Genomic DNA, 16,740 nt, shown 5'->3' with positions numbered 1-16,740 from the left:
GTGTGCCTGAGGATTCCAGGGAAGCCTCGGGGCACTCTGGAAACCAGGTGAGTGCAGGGAAGTGCATTCCTGCCCGGCTAAATCGGCACAGGCATCTATCGCGGCTGATCCATGGGACATCCGGTGGGATGGGGTGACTCAGCCTCCTGGAAGCTCTGGGGAGAGGGACACCCCCTTAGGGACACCTCCCAGGTCCAGTGGGGGTGCGGCATGTGGCAGCAGCAGAGCAGGGTCCACACGGGGACCCTGGTGCCACCCTGCTCCATGGGAAAGGTCCCATCTGGCCACACCGGCCCCACCAGGGCGGTGCCTGCAAGTTCCTGTAGGCTGGAGATACCGATGAGCTGTTGCAAAACTATTACTAAGGCAAAATCATTTCAAAAGTGGGTTACAGTTGTGTAATCTGGGACCCTCAGCAGCGCTTTGCTGGTGGGCTCACAGCTGGGGCACGGCGCAAGGTCTCTGGTCCTGCTGCTGAGTCTGCAGTGCCCAGACCACCCCTGCAGGGGATGGCACCTCACCTGGAAGGAGCTGCTGGTGTTTCCTGTGGAGGAATGCGTCTGTGCTGATCTCCCTGCAGGACTTGACCCGCCTTTTGTTGTTCAAGCCGAGCGTGTGTGTGCATGTGCGCGGCAAGAACCTCTCCGGGAGCTGTTTGCCAGACTCACCCAGTTACTGGGAACCAAACCAAGCACCCTTCCCCTCCCCTCACACGCTCAGACAAACCCTGCGTGTGCAGGAGGGCTGCGGCTGGGAAGGAGCTTCCCTGCTCTGAGAGGCACCCGAATCCAGACACCTTCCTCTGGCTCTCCCACCTGGACAGGTACGGGGGCACAGGGTACTCCGGGGCTGCCAGGGTTGAGGGGGGACAGCCCCGCGGTGTAACGGGGTGGGACCTGGAGCTGCTGTGACTGTGGGGTCAGTTGTGGGGATCCCAACATCCCACAGTGCCACATCGGGACCCCACAGGCCGTGCCAGGGTCCCCATCCCATGGGGTGATGAAGGGGGATGGCACAGCGTGGCACCCCGAGGGGCAGCAATGGCCACCCCAGGCCTTGCACCTCTGTCCCACTCCCAAAAGAGGCAGAGACCTCCCGAGAAAAGTGGTTCTGCTGAGTTTGCAGCCTCGGTGGGAGCGGGGCGCTGCCGGGTCCAACGCCCTGCGCCCACACGGGGCAGGACCTGGCTGTGACGCAGTGGGTTGGCATCCCGGGGGCTGGCAAGGGTGCCGGGCTCTGCGGGAGGCAATCCGGCACTGCCGGCACAGCTGAGCACACCCGAGCGCTGCCCCTGCTCTGCCTGGCTGCCATCCAGCACTGGGGAGCCCGTGGGGGCTCACACTGTGCTGCACACACCCCCTGCCACGGGGACTGGCACAGAGCTTGGCACGGAGATCACAACTCCTTCCTGCTCCGCTGCGGGTCCATGACTGGAGCCAGCGCTGGGCTGAACCGGGCACACGGGTGCTGGGCAGGTGGGTTATGGGCACCTGGGTGCTGGGTTGGTCTCACTGGCGCCAGGGATGGGGTCATGGGTGAATTGGCAGGCTGGTGAGGGGGCACAGGCTCTGGGGGCATGCAGAGGCTCCAGGTTCCGTCAGCACCAGCTTTCACGGGCAAAACAGCAGCTCCCCTCTCCCAGTTTTAAATCCAAGGGTTGGGTGGGAACACAGTGATTGCTCCCCACCCTGACTCCCGGCCAAGGGTTTGCCAGGGGGTGGTTTCAGATGGGGCAGTGAGTGAAGGTGTGTGGCCACGGGCAGAGGAACAGCCCTGGCACCAGGTTCTGTTCCGACCCCACAGCCCTGGGACACCACAGTGCACCAGATGAGAGGACTCTGATCACCAGTCTGCCATCGTGCCCTGGCTATGCCCCGTGCTGGACACTTCCCACCCCACAGCCCCTGGTGAGCGGGGAAGAAGCCTGAGCCTCCTCCAGGTACGTCTCGGAAGGCGCTGGGTGGGCAACAGGCAGCAGCAATTCCTTAAAAGCGAGAGCAACCCGGTGTTCTGGGAATCCCTTTGCAAGGCAGACACCTTCACAGCCCAAAGGGTTGTAAAAACCACCTGGCTTTGTAAATCCAGGTGTAGTAAAGCTCCGGGTCAGGCTTAGCGTGTCTCCCTCCTCACACTGGGCAGCCCCAGGCTGAGCTGCAGAGCTGGTTTGGCCGTCGGAACCTCTGGCGTTGCTGCTGGAGCAGGAGCAGAGTGCTGGCCAGGGTGACATGCTGGTGACACACACAGACTGTGACACACACAGACTGTGACACACACGGGCTCTCACTTTCTGTAGCCCCACTGTCACCTGTGTTTGGGCTGCCCCACGTATCACCTGGGAGACAGAAAACAGGTCCCTGGCACCCCAGCTGGGACAGGAGCAGCCATTTCCCCTTTGGCTGCCGACCCTGGCCTGCTCCAGCAGATCGTGCTGCCAGTTTGCACCAGCACACACAATCAGGCACAGAGCTGGTGGCAGGGACTTGGCCTGGTGGCTCATCCCTGACAGCAAAGGCTCCGTCAGAAGGAAGTGCGGATAGATTGAGTCACCTCTGTCACCAGGAGTGAGTGAGGATGGGCTTTACTGTCTGCAAGGGTGAAGAGCCCCCATCCTAGATGAGTGCAATGTGGTGGGGGAGAAGGTTCAGTGGTCAGTGAGATTCAGTGCAGCGAGAGATGTGCAGCCCCAGTGGTGTCTCCACTGCCTCTCCAGGTCGGGTGACTCTGGCCTCCCTCGGCTGCCATGGATTGGAAAACGCTGCAGGCGCTGCTCAGCGGGGTCAACAAGTACTCCACAGCCTTCAGCCGCATCTGGCTCTCCATGGTCTTCGTCTTCCGTGTGCTGGTCTACGTGGTGGCGGCCGAGAAGGTCTGGGGCGATGAGCAGAAGGACTTTGATTGCAACACACGGCAGCCGGGCTGCACCAACGTGTGTTATGACCACTTCTTCCCCATCTCCCACATCCGCCTCTGGGCCCTGCAGCTCATCTTTGTCACTTGTCCTTCCCTCCTGGTCATCATGCACGTGGCCTACAGGGAGGACCGCGAGAGGAAGAACCGGGAGAAGAATGGAGAGAATTGCCCCAAGCTCTACAGCAACACGGGCAAGAAGCACGGCGGGCTGTGGTGGACCTACCTGTTCAGCCTCATCTTCAAGCTTATCATAGAGATCCTGTTCCTCTACCTCCTCCACAAGATGTGGGACAGCTTCGATTTGCCACGGCTGGTCAAGTGCTCCAACGTGGATCCCTGTCCCAACACCGTGGACTGCTACATCGCTCGGCCAACCGAGAAAAGGGTCTTCACCTATTTCATGGTCGGAGCCTCCTCCATCTGCATCGTCCTCACCGTCTGTGAGATCTTCTACCTCATCTTCAAGCGAGCTGTCCAGAGGGCAAGGAAATGGAGGAAATCCACCAAGCGCTCCGTCAGCTACAGCAAGGCCTCCACCTGCCACTGCCACATCAAGTCAGAGGAGAAGGACAACAAGTCCCAGCCCAGGTGTGTGGCAGCCCTAACTGCTGTCTGAGGGGTGCTGGGAAGGGTGGTGGGGAAAGAAGTGTCCTGGTATGTGCCAGGGATGGTGGGCACCACGGGTGACCAGCAGTGGTGCCACCACCAGACGCTTCAACCAGGACCTCTGTTGGCTGTAAGGGGAGGGGGACACATCCATGGGAACTCTCCTGCTAGGGACCACGGGCACGTCCCTGGCTGTCCCAGTGGGGGGGACACGCTCGGTGGCAGGTGGGTGCTGGCTGTCCACGGCCATACCTGAGTGTGTCTGTTCTTCCCACAGAGGAGAAGAGCTGTGAGCTCACCCGTCCCAGCCAGCTCACATTCCCCTCAACTTGGCTTTTCCAGCCTGCCAAATCCTCAAACCCTCAAGAGTCGACCCGTGTGAAAAATGACTAAACCCAGCAAAGTAACGTCCCTGGAGAGAGACCCGCGGGTGCCTGAGCAGACACAGGTAAGGCAAGGGCAGCCCTGGAGCTCTGCAGGTGGCAGTGCCACAAGCATGGACATCACAGCAGCACACAGATCCTCTGTGTCCCGCAGCTTCTCTGGGGTCCTGCAGCTCTGCTGCTCCCATGCTGGGTGTGAGTGCACCCAGCTGGTGCCCAGCCAGGGCTGGTGTCACCCAGAGCATGCCAGTCCTCCCAGTTCACTGGGCCTCACACATGCACTGCTTTCTTTTGTACCAAGAAACCAAAGGAATTCTGGGCTCCGTGGCCAGAGCTCTCTTCATGCACCCAAAGTAATGACAATGGACCAGGGCTCCAGTCTGTTGGCAACTGTTCTGCTGGCCCAGTTGGCCCAGTTTGCCATTTCTCCCCCTTGGTTCACACAAGCACCAAGCCATGTGCTGCCCAAATGCCCTTGCTGGCTCTGCTGCTTCCCTTGGTGCCTCTGTGTCCCCCCTCACCTCAGATGCACATCACACACGGCACAAGCTACAGATCCAAAAGGCCAATGAATGTCGTGTTTGGAGACACCAAGATCTCCTCTGCACACTGGAAACCGTGGGACTGGTGAGGGCAGAAGACATGGATTTGCACAGGTTCCTCAGGAGCCCACAGCCAGGTCCTTCTCATCCGCCTGAGCTGGGCTTTGGCTGAGCCCACAGCCGAGCTCACGTCCGCCCGTTCCGCCTCCTCCAGCTTGTCACGCGTCGTTAAACTTTAATTCAGCAGAACCTCACGCTGGCCCCCAAGGAAATCAAGGAGGGATGAGCATCAATTATTTACTAAACCTTGATAAATATTACAATAAATAGAAATGATTTCCATTTAATCTCTCCTTAAGCAGCACTAGCGGAGGGAGGGTCCGCCGTTCCCAGCTCCGCTCGGCCCGCCCGCGTTTCACAGCCCCACGAGCGTGGCGGGGTGTGCTGAGACCCCCGACGGCAAAGCTCCGGCTGGAACCTGCGCGGGAGCTCCCGGCCGGGCTCCGGTGGGGTTCATCCCGAGAACCCACGGGATGCGGGATCGCAACTGGGCGCTGGTGGGGCTCAGCCCGGGAGCCTGCGGGATGCGGGAAGGGGGCCAGGCACGGTGGGGTTCATCCAAGGAACGGCGGGGCCCATCCCGGGAACGGGCGGGATGCGGGACCGCAGCCGGGCTCCGGTGGGGCTCCAGCACCACCCAGCGCCCGCCGCGCCGCACGGACCCTCGGGGACAAACCACGAGCGCCGCAGCCGCGGTCCGGCCGGGACGGGCAAGGACGGAACATCCCCGGGACACCGGGCGGGGAACAGAGCGTCCCCGAAACACCCCGCCGGGGAGGGAACTAAACCTCTCCAGGACACGGGGCAGGGGACGGAGCATCCCGGGGTCTCTGGCTCAGCGGGTTTGCCCAGTGGCGGACCCGCAGCCGTAGATGAGAGTGCGGGAGGCACCCGGGCTTCCCACCGTTCCCCCCCAGCTTCGGCCCCGACGGGTCCGGCCGCCCCCGCCCCGTCCGCCGGGGCCGCCCCCTCGTCCGGGGGCCGCGGGAGGGGGCGGCCCGGCACACCTGCAGCTCGGCCCGGCCCGGTACTAAGCCCCGGCCCCCAGTTTCCTGCCCACGCTCCTCCTCCGGCTTCCCCGGGCCCCGAATAACCGGAGCCACCCGGTCCGACCCCTCACACTCAGCGCGGCCCGAGCCCGGCGGGACGTGCCCGGCGCGGCGGAGGTGAGTGCGGGCACCCGGGACTGCCGGGACACCGCGACCGCCAGGGGACACCGGGCCGGGGACGGGGCACCCCACCGCTGCCGGGGGTTCCTTTAACGGCACAGCCGGCGCTTCTCTGCTTAATTAGCAGCGGTTAATGAGGAGCCGGGGCTGCGGCCGCTCTGTCCCTCCCGCACAGCCGGGCTGAGCGCCCGCGGGGTGCGGGCTTGGCTCCCCAGGATCCCGGGAGCGGCAGCAGGGTGGTGAGCGGTGCTGGGGATCCCCTGGCGATGGGAGGGGACTGAGGCTGGGAATCCATCGCCCCGCAGCAAGGGAGCTGGTGAGGGGCTGTCTGTCCAGTTTGGGGTGAGCCCTGAATAGGCGCTGGGGTGGCAGCTGTACCCAAAGGGGTTGTGCTTCCCCTCTAGACCATCCCGCTCTCTGCTTTTTGGGAAAGCCAGGGCAGCAGCTAATTTGTGAGGCCCCATGGTGCCTCCTCTTCAGGTGCCCTGAGCTCCCTGGGCAGCCCCAAAACCCCACTGGCTGCGGGCTGTCCTTGGAGTGGCCAGGAGAGCCACGAGCTGTGGGTGCTGCTGGGAGGGGAGAATCCCTGTCTCTCCCAGCCCTCTGTTCCTGCACTGTGTAGGAGGAGCCCTCTGGGGCTCCTAAACACTGCCTGGAACCCTCCCTCCCTCAGAAGTGGGATGTTCCTCAGAGGGTTTGCTGGGACACTCTGCAGAGCAGCTATATCCTGAAAAAGCACGGGGTTTAGGTGGTCACATCTGCCCTGTGCTCCCCAGCATGGAAACAGGGAACTGACGTGGCTGCTGTCTCCTCTCTGCTGGCAGAGGCAAAGGGTTCCTAGAAGATGGGTGACTGGGAATTCCTGCAGAAACTGCTGGACCAAGTCCAGGAGCATTCGACCGTGATCGGGAAGATCTGGCTCACCGTGCTCTTCATCTTCCGCATCCTCATCCTGGGCCTGGCCGGGGAGTCTGTGTGGGGGGACGAGCAGTCGGATTTCGTGTGTAACACCAAGCAGCCAGGCTGCACCAACGTCTGCTATGACAAAGCCTTCCCCATCTCCCACATCCGCTACTGGGTGCTCCAGTTCCTCTTCGTCAGCACCCCGACCCTGATTTACCTGGGCCACGTTGTCTACCTCTCCCGCAAGGAGGAGAAGCTGAAGAAGAAGGAGAGCGAGCTTCGGGCTGTCCACAGCAAGGACCCGAAGATTGAGGAGGCCCTGGCAGACCTGGAGAAGAAGATGTCCAAGATCTACATGACAGAGAGCGGGCGGCTCAAGATCCGAGGGGCGCTGATGTGGACGTACATCACCAGCATCATCTGCAAGAGCATCTTTGAGGCTGGTTTCCTCGTGGGCCAGTGGTACCTGTATGGCTTCTCCATGGTGCCCCGCTATGTGTGCAAGAGGGACCCGTGCCCCCATCAGGTGGACTGCTTCATCTCCCGCCCCACCGAAAAGAGCATCTTCATCATCTTCATGCTGGTGATGGGCCTGATCTCCTTAGTCCTGAACCTCCTGGAGCTCTTCCACCTGTGCTGCAAGAGCCTGCTTAGCAACATCAAGAAGGCGTCAGGGCCAGCTGGACCGAGCCAGGACACCTTTGTGGATGACATGGTCTCGGGTCCCTACGTGCCCAAGCACTATCCCTTCCTGCCCATGGCTGAGAGCCACGCGCCCTCCTACCAGACCTACAACAAGCTCTCCAGCGAGCAGAACTGGGCCAACTACCGCAACGAGGAGAACCTGGCACTGGGCAGCAGCAGCAGGCCCCTGCCGGACCCCTACGCCCCCGGGCTTGCTGAAGCCTCCGCCCCGGAGGAGAAGCCGGGCAGCCGGCCCGGGAGCTCAGCCTCTAAAAAGCAGTACGTGTAGTGCCGGGCTGGCTCCGGCTGGCAGGGGGACATTCCTCGGTCCCTTGTGCCTGCAAAGGTGCTGGCTGCGGGCAGGCAGCTGCCTCCTGCCTGGTTCTGTGCTCTACACATTCCCCTCTGGAGGCTCCAGAGACCTGCCCGCCCTGGGATGGGATGCTCGGGAGCACGGCCGTGGAGCGCAGCCTCCGCTCTCGCCGGTTTTCCCCACAGACCCTGCAAGGAAGGAAACTGCACAAAGTTCCCCGGGACGCCGTGTCCTGTGTGCCTTGCCGTGGGAAAGGGAGAAAGCTCTGGAGCCACGCCGTGGAACAGGCTGTCCCCGAGGCCGTGGCTGGAGGCTGCTGGCCATTGGGGGCTGTGGTTCAGCCAGACCCCAGAGCCTCGGCCGGCACGAGAGCCAGGAGTGCAGCCGTGGGAAGCTGCTCGTCTCCAGCTTCCACACGGAGCAGGCTGAGCCGGGGACTGCCGGGAAAAGCTGGGCTGGGGCAGCGCTGACTGATCCTGGCCACCAGCCCCATCCCATTCCAGTGGTCCTGGCATCTGCCCAGAGTTGGCTGCAGAGGCTGCCCCCTCCCCATGGGACACAGAGGGGTTAAGCCAGCTCTGCCGTGACCGGCAGATTCCAAAGGCTGCAGGGGCACTGTGGGTGACCCAGGAGTGTGAGTTCCTCCCCTCCCGGCCCTGGGCTCTTTCCCATGGGATATGTGCCTTTAAGTTATTTTTAACCTGCTGGGCTGAGCATGGAGTTTCTACCTTAAAGGTGCAGTTTGCAGGGACTTTGGGGAGCCATGTCCAGCCTGGCTGTGTGCCTTAGAGCCCCGTGGGGTTTAGGGAGGAATCAGCCCAGCACCTGAAAGTTTGGGGTTTTTGGGTTTTTATTACTTTGCACTAGTCATCTCCTGCTGTGGGCTGAGGGGTTGAGGGGGGGTGGAAGGACCAACTGTTGTCACAGGAGCTGTCACCCTGACTTCCCCAGCCCACTGAATGCTGTGAGAGGGGATTGTCCTGCTGTGACCAAGGGGCTGCTGGTCCTGTGTGACCAAGGTGTGAGTGAGGGTGCGGTGTGGGCACTGCCCTCAGCGCTGTTTCCCTTCCCCTGGCAGATTCCGTGTTGCATCTTGTTGAATAAAGTTGGATGAATGAGAAAAGGTGGTGTGTCTGTGCTTCCTGCTGCCTCCAGGAGGGCAGGTGAGGGTTTGGGGCTGAGGGAGGGGGAAATGCTGTCCTGTGAGGCTGATGGGGCTGGGGTGAAGGGGAAAGTGGATGCCCAATTTTGCTGTGGATGCCACACACCCACTGAAAGCACAACCCTCCCTGCCGTGGCCTCCTGTCTCCCTGAGCCCAGCCTTAATTCAGGGTTTTCACAGAACTGTCACGTCCTAGGCTCATGGTGGCCCAAAGCAGAGCTCAGCACCTCTCCCTCACTGCAGATAAACCCAGCAGAGGCCATGGAGCTGCTCGTGGCTGCATAATAGGTGGAAATGAGCCACAGATAAAGGCACACAATGTGGCTGGGGCTGTTGTTTAGCTCCCTGGCCAGAGCAGAGCCTGCTCTCTGTCGAGGGCCTCTCCAGTGAGGGTGGGACAGGCTAAAAATACCCCGGAGAAAATGAAATATGGGTGATATGGGGCAGTATCGCTGCCATCGGCCGCTGGAGGAAATGAGGAGGGAGGCACCCAGCTGTGCTGCCCTTGGGCTGGGAGCCGAGCCCACCCTTGGCTTCCTCCCTGCTGGGGACGAGGGGAGGTGAAACCCCCTGGGGTGGGGGTCTGGGCACACCACCAGCTCCCAGCTGTTCCCTGTGCCCTCTTTCCTGTGCCCTCCTGGAGGATGCTGGGGTAGATCCAGTGTGGAAGGACCCTGCCCTGCTCTCACTGTCTCTGGAGGGACCCTGTCCTGCTCCCTCTGTTGCCCAATTGGGACCTCCCAGGCCACTCCAGTGCAATGGGGGGCTCATGCCAGAGCTCCCCAGGTATCAGCTCTGGGGGGAGCAGCTCAGTGCGCTGGGTCAGGAGGAAACACCCGAGTGAAAGGGAACGGAGCAGCCACGCCGTGTTTACCCACCACAGTGTCCCCGGGTCACCTCCCCTCTCCTGGACTCCTATTTTTGTTGGCACCGGGGGAGCATCACACTTTTCTGAGCGACCCTGAAGGTGGAAAACAAGATGGCCGAGACGCCCCCCACCCTTGCCTGGATAGTGCAGTGCCCAGGCGCTGCACAAACACAGCTCCGTGTCCCGCTATTGTTCCCGTGTTGTGACAAAGTGGCTCGGGGCAGCTGCAGTGACCCCACACCGCCGGGACGTGCTGCCAACAACAACAGCGAGGGGCTTACCTGCCGGCCAGGCTGGGGAGGGGGCAGCAGCAGGGCTGGCGTTGGCAAGAGCGTCCCAGAAGGTGGGCGGGCAGCCCTTAGGCAAATAAAAGTTTGGAGCTGATAAGAGCCCAGGCTGGCCCAGCAGAGCCCTTTGGCACAGCCCGGGGGACGGGGACAGACAGTGGCCAGACAGGCCTTTCTCACACCTCCACGCTCCCTCCCGAGTAAACAGGTCCCTCTGGTCCTTCGTGGGAACAGCACTCGCTCCCCCAGCACCCGGCCCTGGATGATGATGGCACAGGCAGCCCGGGGGCTGCAGTGAGGGGCTCCCATGGGCACCCCCAGAGTTAAGAAACACTTTGAGGCAGCTCTGCCAGTCCTGGAGGGACCACACACTCCCCAGAACCCCAATTCCTGCTGGGGATGTTGGTCTAATGCCGTCACAGTCCCCAGGAGCCCTGGGGCTCCTCTGCAGGGAGATTTCTGCCCTCCTCCCAGTTAGGACAAGTCCGTGCCTGGCTCAGTTCTGCCATGGCCTGGGACAGAGGGCTGTGCTGCCTGAAAGGCTCTGCCTGAGGTGCTGGCCAAGCACCAAGGAGTTTATTTTTAACCTTTCCCAGCATACAACAAACAGCATCTAAATCTGACCCACTCAGGAAGAGCCGAGGTGGGAGCAGAATCACAGCTGAGGGGGAAGAAGGGTAGAGAGCTGGGCAGGAGGGTGCCAGGCAGGGCCACAGCGTGGCCACGCTTGCCCACAGGGCCCTGTCAATGCCCAGGTGTGTCCTCAGGGGGAGTAGGAGCAGTCAGGAGCATCCTCCTGGGCCAGGCACAGAGCCCTGACCCCGGCACTCCGTGCCCAAAGTAGCCACTATTGGGGCAACCCCAAACCAGGAATAATCCTGCCCTTTCCAGCCACTGCCAACGGTGCACGGCGAAGGAAAAGCAAACCCCACGGAGCTCCCTTCCTCCCCTGGGTTATATTTAGCCCTCCACCAGGGTCCCTCCATGCACGGGCATGGCAGACAATGCAGCCCCGTGTGAGAACTGCAGGAGGGAGGAAACGCACTCAATAGCTGCATCCTGACATTGTCACTCACCCCCGGCCGCTTCCTCGTGTGGAGGCACCAGGACTGCAGTGCCCAGCACCCTGTGCCCACCCTGGCATGGTTCCTAACCCTGCCAGCAGCTCAGGGCATCATCCTGATGCAACACCAGGCAAGAAGAGGCTGCTGCCTGCAGAGTCAGGGGCTTTTCGTGGTGTGGGAAATCCACGTGGCCTAAAAACAAGGGCCCACAGTGGTCCTGGAGTGCTGGGCATAGAGAATCAACCCTGAGCCGTACCTGCAGGAAGAGTCAGTGCAGGGAGAAGGGAATATGTTCCACTGTAGCTGTCCCCAGCTATGGCTTGAGGGATGTGACGTGGTGTAGAGCAGAGCTGCTCCTCTCCCACGGCATTTCAGGGCTTTTTCTGGCCACAGAAGGAGCCACCAGGAGCAGCATGGAGGGAGCCATAGCAGGAAGCGAGATGTGGAGGCTGGGAAAGACTTGGCTGCTCTCAGAAAAAGGGCAAAACCAGAGCCTGGGAAAAGCCTGGGCTGGGAGGGAGCAGAAGTCTCCAGGGGCTGTGGGAGACACGCTGAGGGGATGTTCTATTTGCTCTCCAGCAGAGCGGGGTGAGCACCCGCCGTGTCCCGGGGCTGTGGGGACACCGTGCTGTGGGAAGGTCCGGGTGTCCCGGGGTCACCCCACTGTGGGCAGGCCCGGGGTGTCCTGGGGTCACTGCACTGCACTAGGATGGGAACAGCAGAGTGTGAGTCCCTGTCAGCCCGCCAGCTCCCACCCTGCTCCTCTCCTCCCAAAGCTTCCTCACTCCAGGCCTTGCAGGAAGGGCCCAAATGGCCTTGGGCCACCCCGGTGCCAGCACAGGGTCACCTCATCCCCGGCCCTGCACAGCTGGAGCATCCCTGCTCTGATCTAAGCGGACATGCAGAGCTGCCATCCAGGTGTGCCGGATGGCCAGGGGGATGTCACTGTCCCTCCGACACAGCTGTCCCAGTCCCCTCAGTGAGCCGGGGCACAGCTCGCTCCCAGCATCCTGCCTGCGGAAACCACCACCTGCTCCTCTCACGAGCTGCTCATGGTGGATGCCAGGAGCAATGCAGGACCTGGGCAGCACAGAGGGTCCATCGGGAAGCTGCAGCTGCCCTCAGGCCATGCCAAGAGCACTGCAGTCAGCCTGATCCCCTGTGAGCCTGGGGCACAGCCACCACAGGCTGGGCTAGGACCAGGTGTATTTGTGGCTGCTGGATTCAACGCATCCATGGCACCGTGCAGTCACAGCCAGCCCCGGGTGCAGGGACATCCCTGAAGCTGGACAAGCCTGGGAGGATGCCCTCACACCAAACACTGGCCTCCTGGCCAGGCGTGGGACTCGTCGCCCGGGGACAGCTTCGCTGCAGGCAGGGCTTCCACAGCAGCACCAAGCTGTGCCATGCTGGGAACAGCTGGATCACAAACCCCCTGCACCAGACCGACCGTTTGCACGTGAGTGGCTGAGTGCAGGCTCGGGAGGGCAGGGTTTTACCATAATGGTTTATTCAGCAAAGCTTCCTCTCGCTCTTCGTGAGCCGCCGTGGCTGCTCGCCCTAGCCCTGAGAGCTGCACGCTCCTATTCTTGTCCCGCCGGCACTTCCCAAGCGGCACATTGTTGGGATTCAATGGGAGGAAGGGTGGGTTTACAGCACTGAAGGCTTAGGAGAAAGGCAACGGGTCTGGGAAGCGGCTTCACCCCTGTCCCAGCGCCTGCGGGAATCCACAGACCCGCAGCAGTGCCGGCGGACGGACGGGAGTCCCCAGACACACGGAAAACAGCTGGAAGTGCCACAGGCAGGGATGGCAGCAGGGCAGGGGCTGCCGGCCAGGTGCCATCGATGCCCAAGCTGGCACTATCAGGGCTCCTTCCCCGGGGCATCGCTCCAGCACCGTGCTGGAGCAGCCTCCCCGACCGACACTGCATGGGGCAGGAAATGGGGCAGCAAGGCCCCCCCAAAGCCCGATTGTGCCCGGCCGGCCCTGGGAACGAGGGGATCAATGGGCTATAAACAGCCGGGGGAGCCGCTCCGGCGCGGGGTGAACAAAGGCATTTCAGAGACAGCTTCCGAGCTGGTCCCAGCTGGGAGAAGGAACAGGACCATTCCCACCCCAGCACACAATAGGGAACAGCCGTCACCCCACAGCCTGGCTGGGAAAGCAGCAGACAAAGGGGAAGGGGGCTACTTCAGGCGACACTGCCAGCCTGCCAGGGGACAACGTGGTGGGCATTGTGAGCCCCAGAGCAGGAGGTGGCAGTGAGACAGGGCTGGGAGACAGGCTGCAAATCACACCCAGGCTCCTCCTGCACCTTCTCCCGAGGTGACAGAAGCAGCAGCAGCAAAGGTCAGAGTGTTCCCGGCGGTGCTGGGCCATGAGCCCAGCTGAGGGCAGCAGTCCAGCCCAGGACAGCAGCTCGGGCAGCAAACAGAGCCGGGAGCATGGCAGTAAAGCTGTCAGCAGGGCAGGAATGGCCCTGGCCAGGGCACAGCACAGCACAGCGTGAATGCTGACTGCCTGCTGACCTCAGCACTCGCACCGGGCACGGCAGATTTATCGTCCCCGGGAGGGGAAGGCCGGGCCAGGGCAGAGCCGGGGCCTTGCTCAGGCACCACGGGACAAAACAAACCGGGAGACAGCGATAACCCCGGCCCTGGCCCTGCTCAGGCAGCTCTGGCTGGGGTCTGTCCCTGCTGTGCCAGCACCTGAGGGGACACCAGCCACTGGCCCCCAGTGCCTGCTGCCAGCCTCTCCCTGCTCAGCACCCCAGTGGGACCCCCATCCCCTGGGATCCCTGTGTTGTCACAGCCCTTCTCCTCGAGATAAAGAGGTCAAACGGAAGCAGATGACGCAGCTGGGGGAGCTGGGAGGGAGGCACAGCCACAGCACAGGCTGGGAATTTGGTGCCTCCTCCTCCTCCTTCCTGCCCACCACCCTGCTGCCAGGCCTGGAGGGCAGTGCCCGGCCAGGGACAGCAATGGCATCTGTCCCACTGCAGCAGTTGCTTCTTGAGCACGGAGGGAGCAGAAACACTGAGATAGGGCTGGGGCTGTGCTGATGCAGGAGACACAGAGGCCCGAGCACTGACAGAAGTTTATTGTGCAAAGGGCAGAGATCTCCCCATTCCCAACACATCGCCACGCTGAGACCACCACAACGGAGCAGGACCAAGACTTTCACCTCTCTCTGTCACCGTTCCTGGGAGGGATGATGCAGAGAGGGGGTCCCCAGAGAGCTCCGTGGCTGCTGTAGTACATTGTGGTGAGGGGCTGTATTGGGGCTCATCAAGAGCCACAGGGGATCTGGAAGCAGGGCAGCAGTTCTTCCCGTCACTGGCGGTCAGCCTGACCCCGTCCCATGGCACTCAGGTCCAAACTTCTTCTACTTTCACACCACGGAAGAAATCAAACCTGAGGAGACACAGACGGAAGCAGGCCGAGAGTGTTTTGTGGTGCAGGCCTGGCGGGAGCTGAGCAGTTTCAGACTCTCTCCACGTCCACGCACACGGCTCCCTGCCCGCTCTGCCACCGAGCTCTGGGTACCTTGAGCAAATCCATGGGGTGGCAAACCTGACCCTCCGGAGGCTCCGGCAGGGTGAGGAGCAGCCGGTGCAGCAGGTGGAAGCACTGCAGGTGTCAGGGAGACCCCAGCAACGGCTCCAGGGCACCGTCTTTGCCCAAATCACCCTTTATTAACTCTTTTCGGGCCTGTTCCTGTTGAGCACGGCCCGAGGGGCGAACTCCAGCTTGTCCTTCAGGCTCACCACCTTGGTCAGGTCCTCGCCCACGATCTCCTGCAGCTTGCGGTCCTCCCGCTGCTCCGAGATGCTCTTCTCCTCCTGGGCCGTGGGCGGGGGGTCTCCGCGCAGGAACCACTCCAGCTGGGAGCCCACCAGCCCCACCACGAAGGCCACCGGGAAGGTGACGTACGGGGCCTTGGAGCGCACGGCCGCCCACAGCACGGACCACATGCCTGCCGGGGGCGGGACGCGGCGGTTACCGGCCGGGCCCGCTCGCGCCGGGGCCTCAGCGATGGCCGCAGGGAATGGGGACCCGCGTGGGCCGCGCAGGGACCCCCGCCCGGCTCCGCAGGGACCCCCGCCCGGCCCCGCTCAGCCGGGCCCAGCCCCGGCCCCGGCCCCGCTCACCGGGCCCGGCCCCGCCCGTTCCGGTCACGGCCGTGAGGGGGCGGCGGGGCGGCGCTGCCCCCTGGCGGACAGCGCGGGAAGCGCAGCGCTGGAGGAGCGACAGCGGCTGGGGACACCGGGGGGGACACGGGGGGGACATGGGGGACATGGGGGGACACGGGGGGACATGGGGGGACACGGGAGGACACAGGGGACACGGGGGGACACGGGGGGACACGGGGGGACACGGGGGACATGGGGGACACCGGGGGGGATACAGGGGGACACGGGGGGGATACAGGGGGACACGGGGGACATGGGGGGGACATGGGGGACATGGGGGGACACAGGGGACACGGGGGACACGGGGGGACACGGGGGGACACGGGGGACATGGGGGACATGGGGGGACACGGGGGACACGGGGGGACATGGAGGACATGGGGGACACCGGGGGGGATACAGGGGGACATGGGGGGACATGGAGGACATGGGGGACACCGGGGGGGATACGGGGGGGGACACTGGAGGACACGGGGGGACACAGGGGGATACAGGGGGGGACACGGGGACATGGGGGGATACGGGGGACACGGTGGACATGCGGGAAATGGGGGACATGGGGGACACGGGGAGACATGGGGGGACATGCGGGGGACACGGGGGGACATGGGGGGACATGGGTGGACACGGGGGACACAAGGGGGACATGGGGGACATGGGGGACATGGGGGGATACGGGGGACACGGAGGACATGCGGGAAATGGGGGACATGGGGGACACGGGGAGACATGGGGGGACATGCGGGGGACACCGAGGGACACAGGGAGATACAGGGGGACATGGGGGGGGACATGGGGGGACATGGGGAGAACACGGGGAGACATGGGGGAACAGGGGGAGAATCATGGGGGACACGGGGAGGACATGGGGGGACACGGGGGGACACGGGGGACACAGGGGGACACGGAAAGGGGAAATCATGGGGGATACGGGAGAGGGACACCGAGGGGGAATCATGGGGTACACGGGGGGGGATCATGGGGGACACGGGGGGGACACCAAGGGGGAGACATGGGGGACACGAGGGGGAGTCATCAGGGGAGACAGGAGGAATCCACGGGAGAGGACAAGGACATGGAGGGGAGTCATGCGGGGGAGGTCACAGAGAGACACCCACAGTGGTGTTCTGGAGAGGTGTCACGGGGGGAGCCACGGGGAGACACCCACAGGGCGAGACCCCCGGGGAGAGCCCACCGGGACAAACACAGGGAGAGTCACAGGAGGAGTCCCAGGGGAGACTCGGGGAGGATTCGGAGAGAGACACGCAGGAGTCACAGAGGGTGTCTTGGCGGGGAGAGCCACGGGGAGATGTCATGCGGGAGTCACGAGGAGTGTCACAGAGAGACACCCACGGGGGTGTCACAGGGGAGACTCACGCGGGGAGTCACACGGGGAGAGATCCACAGAGAGACACCCACAGGAGGAGACCCATGGGGAGGGACTCAGAGGCAGAGACGCTGCTGGAAGAGACCCGTGGGGAGACCCGTGGGAGGTTTCCGTGGGGGGGATCCACGAGGAGACCTGCAAAAGCCCCTCTCCCACCCCACGGTCACCAATTTCCCGCACCACACACCTGCATTTCCCACCCCAGGGAC

General features: G+C 63.0%; 3 protein-coding genes across 6 annotated transcripts; 2 read left to right on the top strand and 1 right to left on the bottom strand.

Moving 5' to 3' along the window:
* Nucleotides 1–742: 742 nt before the first annotated feature.
* On the top strand, nucleotides 743–4,792 carry GJB3 (gap junction protein beta 3). 4 transcript variants are annotated; one of them, XM_053964562.1, is made up of 4 exons: nucleotides 743–823; nucleotides 1,804–1,939; nucleotides 2,711–3,498; nucleotides 3,859–4,792. In XM_053964562.1, exons 3-4 carry the CDS (start codon nucleotides 2,741–2,743, stop codon nucleotides 3,896–3,898), a joined length of 798 nt encoding a protein of 265 aa, XP_053820537.1. In that variant the 5' UTR covers nucleotides 743–823; nucleotides 1,804–1,939; nucleotides 2,711–2,740; the 3' UTR covers nucleotides 3,899–4,792. The 4 variants fall into 4 exon arrangements, with proteins under 4 accessions (XP_053820537.1, XP_053820536.1, XP_053820539.1 ...); XM_053964561.1 differs by lacking the exon at nucleotides 743–823 and adding an exon at nucleotides 1,311–1,475; XM_053964564.1 differs by lacking the exon at nucleotides 743–823 and adding an exon at nucleotides 1,311–1,475 and having other exon boundaries at nucleotides 3,794–4,792.
* Nucleotides 4,793–5,551: 759 nt separating this feature from the next.
* On the top strand, nucleotides 5,552–10,588 carry GJA4 (gap junction protein alpha 4). The gene is made up of 2 exons (XM_053964662.1): nucleotides 5,552–5,667; nucleotides 6,495–10,588. The coding sequence occupies exon 2, from the start codon at nucleotides 6,515–6,517 to the stop codon at nucleotides 7,544–7,546; it is 1,032 nt and encodes a 343-aa protein (XP_053820637.1). The 5' UTR covers nucleotides 5,552–5,667; nucleotides 6,495–6,514; the 3' UTR covers nucleotides 7,547–10,588.
* Nucleotides 10,589–14,036: 3,448 nt separating this feature from the next.
* SMIM12 (small integral membrane protein 12) lies at nucleotides 14,037–15,118 on the bottom strand. The gene has a single exon (XM_053964663.1). The coding sequence runs from the start codon at nucleotides 14,923–14,925 to the stop codon at nucleotides 14,647–14,649; it is 279 nt and encodes a 92-aa protein (XP_053820638.1). The 5' UTR covers nucleotides 14,926–15,118; the 3' UTR covers nucleotides 14,037–14,646.
* Nucleotides 15,119–16,740: the final 1,622 nt, after the last annotated feature.

The sequence above is a fragment of the Vidua chalybeata genome, chromosome 25, assembly GCF_026979565.1.
Source record: "Vidua chalybeata isolate OUT-0048 chromosome 25, bVidCha1 merged haplotype, whole genome shotgun sequence".
In the NCBI taxonomy this organism is placed as follows: Eukaryota; Metazoa; Chordata; class Aves; order Passeriformes; family Viduidae; genus Vidua; species Vidua chalybeata.
The sequence above is the reverse complement of the archived record's forward strand: the minus strand, read 5'-3'. Positions and strand labels throughout refer to the sequence as shown.

Coding starts and splice junctions, on each gene's coding strand:
- GJA4 (XM_053964662.1), top strand. CDS start 6,515: ATGGGTGACTGGGAATTCCTGCAGAAACTGCTGGACCAAGTCCAGGAG.
- SMIM12 (XM_053964663.1), bottom strand. CDS start 14,925: ATGTGGTCCGTGCTGTGGGCGGCCGTGCGCTCCAAGGCCCCGTACGTC.
- GJB3 (XM_053964562.1), top strand. CDS start 2,741: ATGGATTGGAAAACGCTGCAGGCGCTGCTCAGCGGGGTCAACAAGTAC. Junction 3,499..3,858: donor GACAACAAGTCCCAGCCCAG/GTGTGTGGCAGC, acceptor TGGCTTTTCCAG/CCTGCCAAATCCTCAAACCC.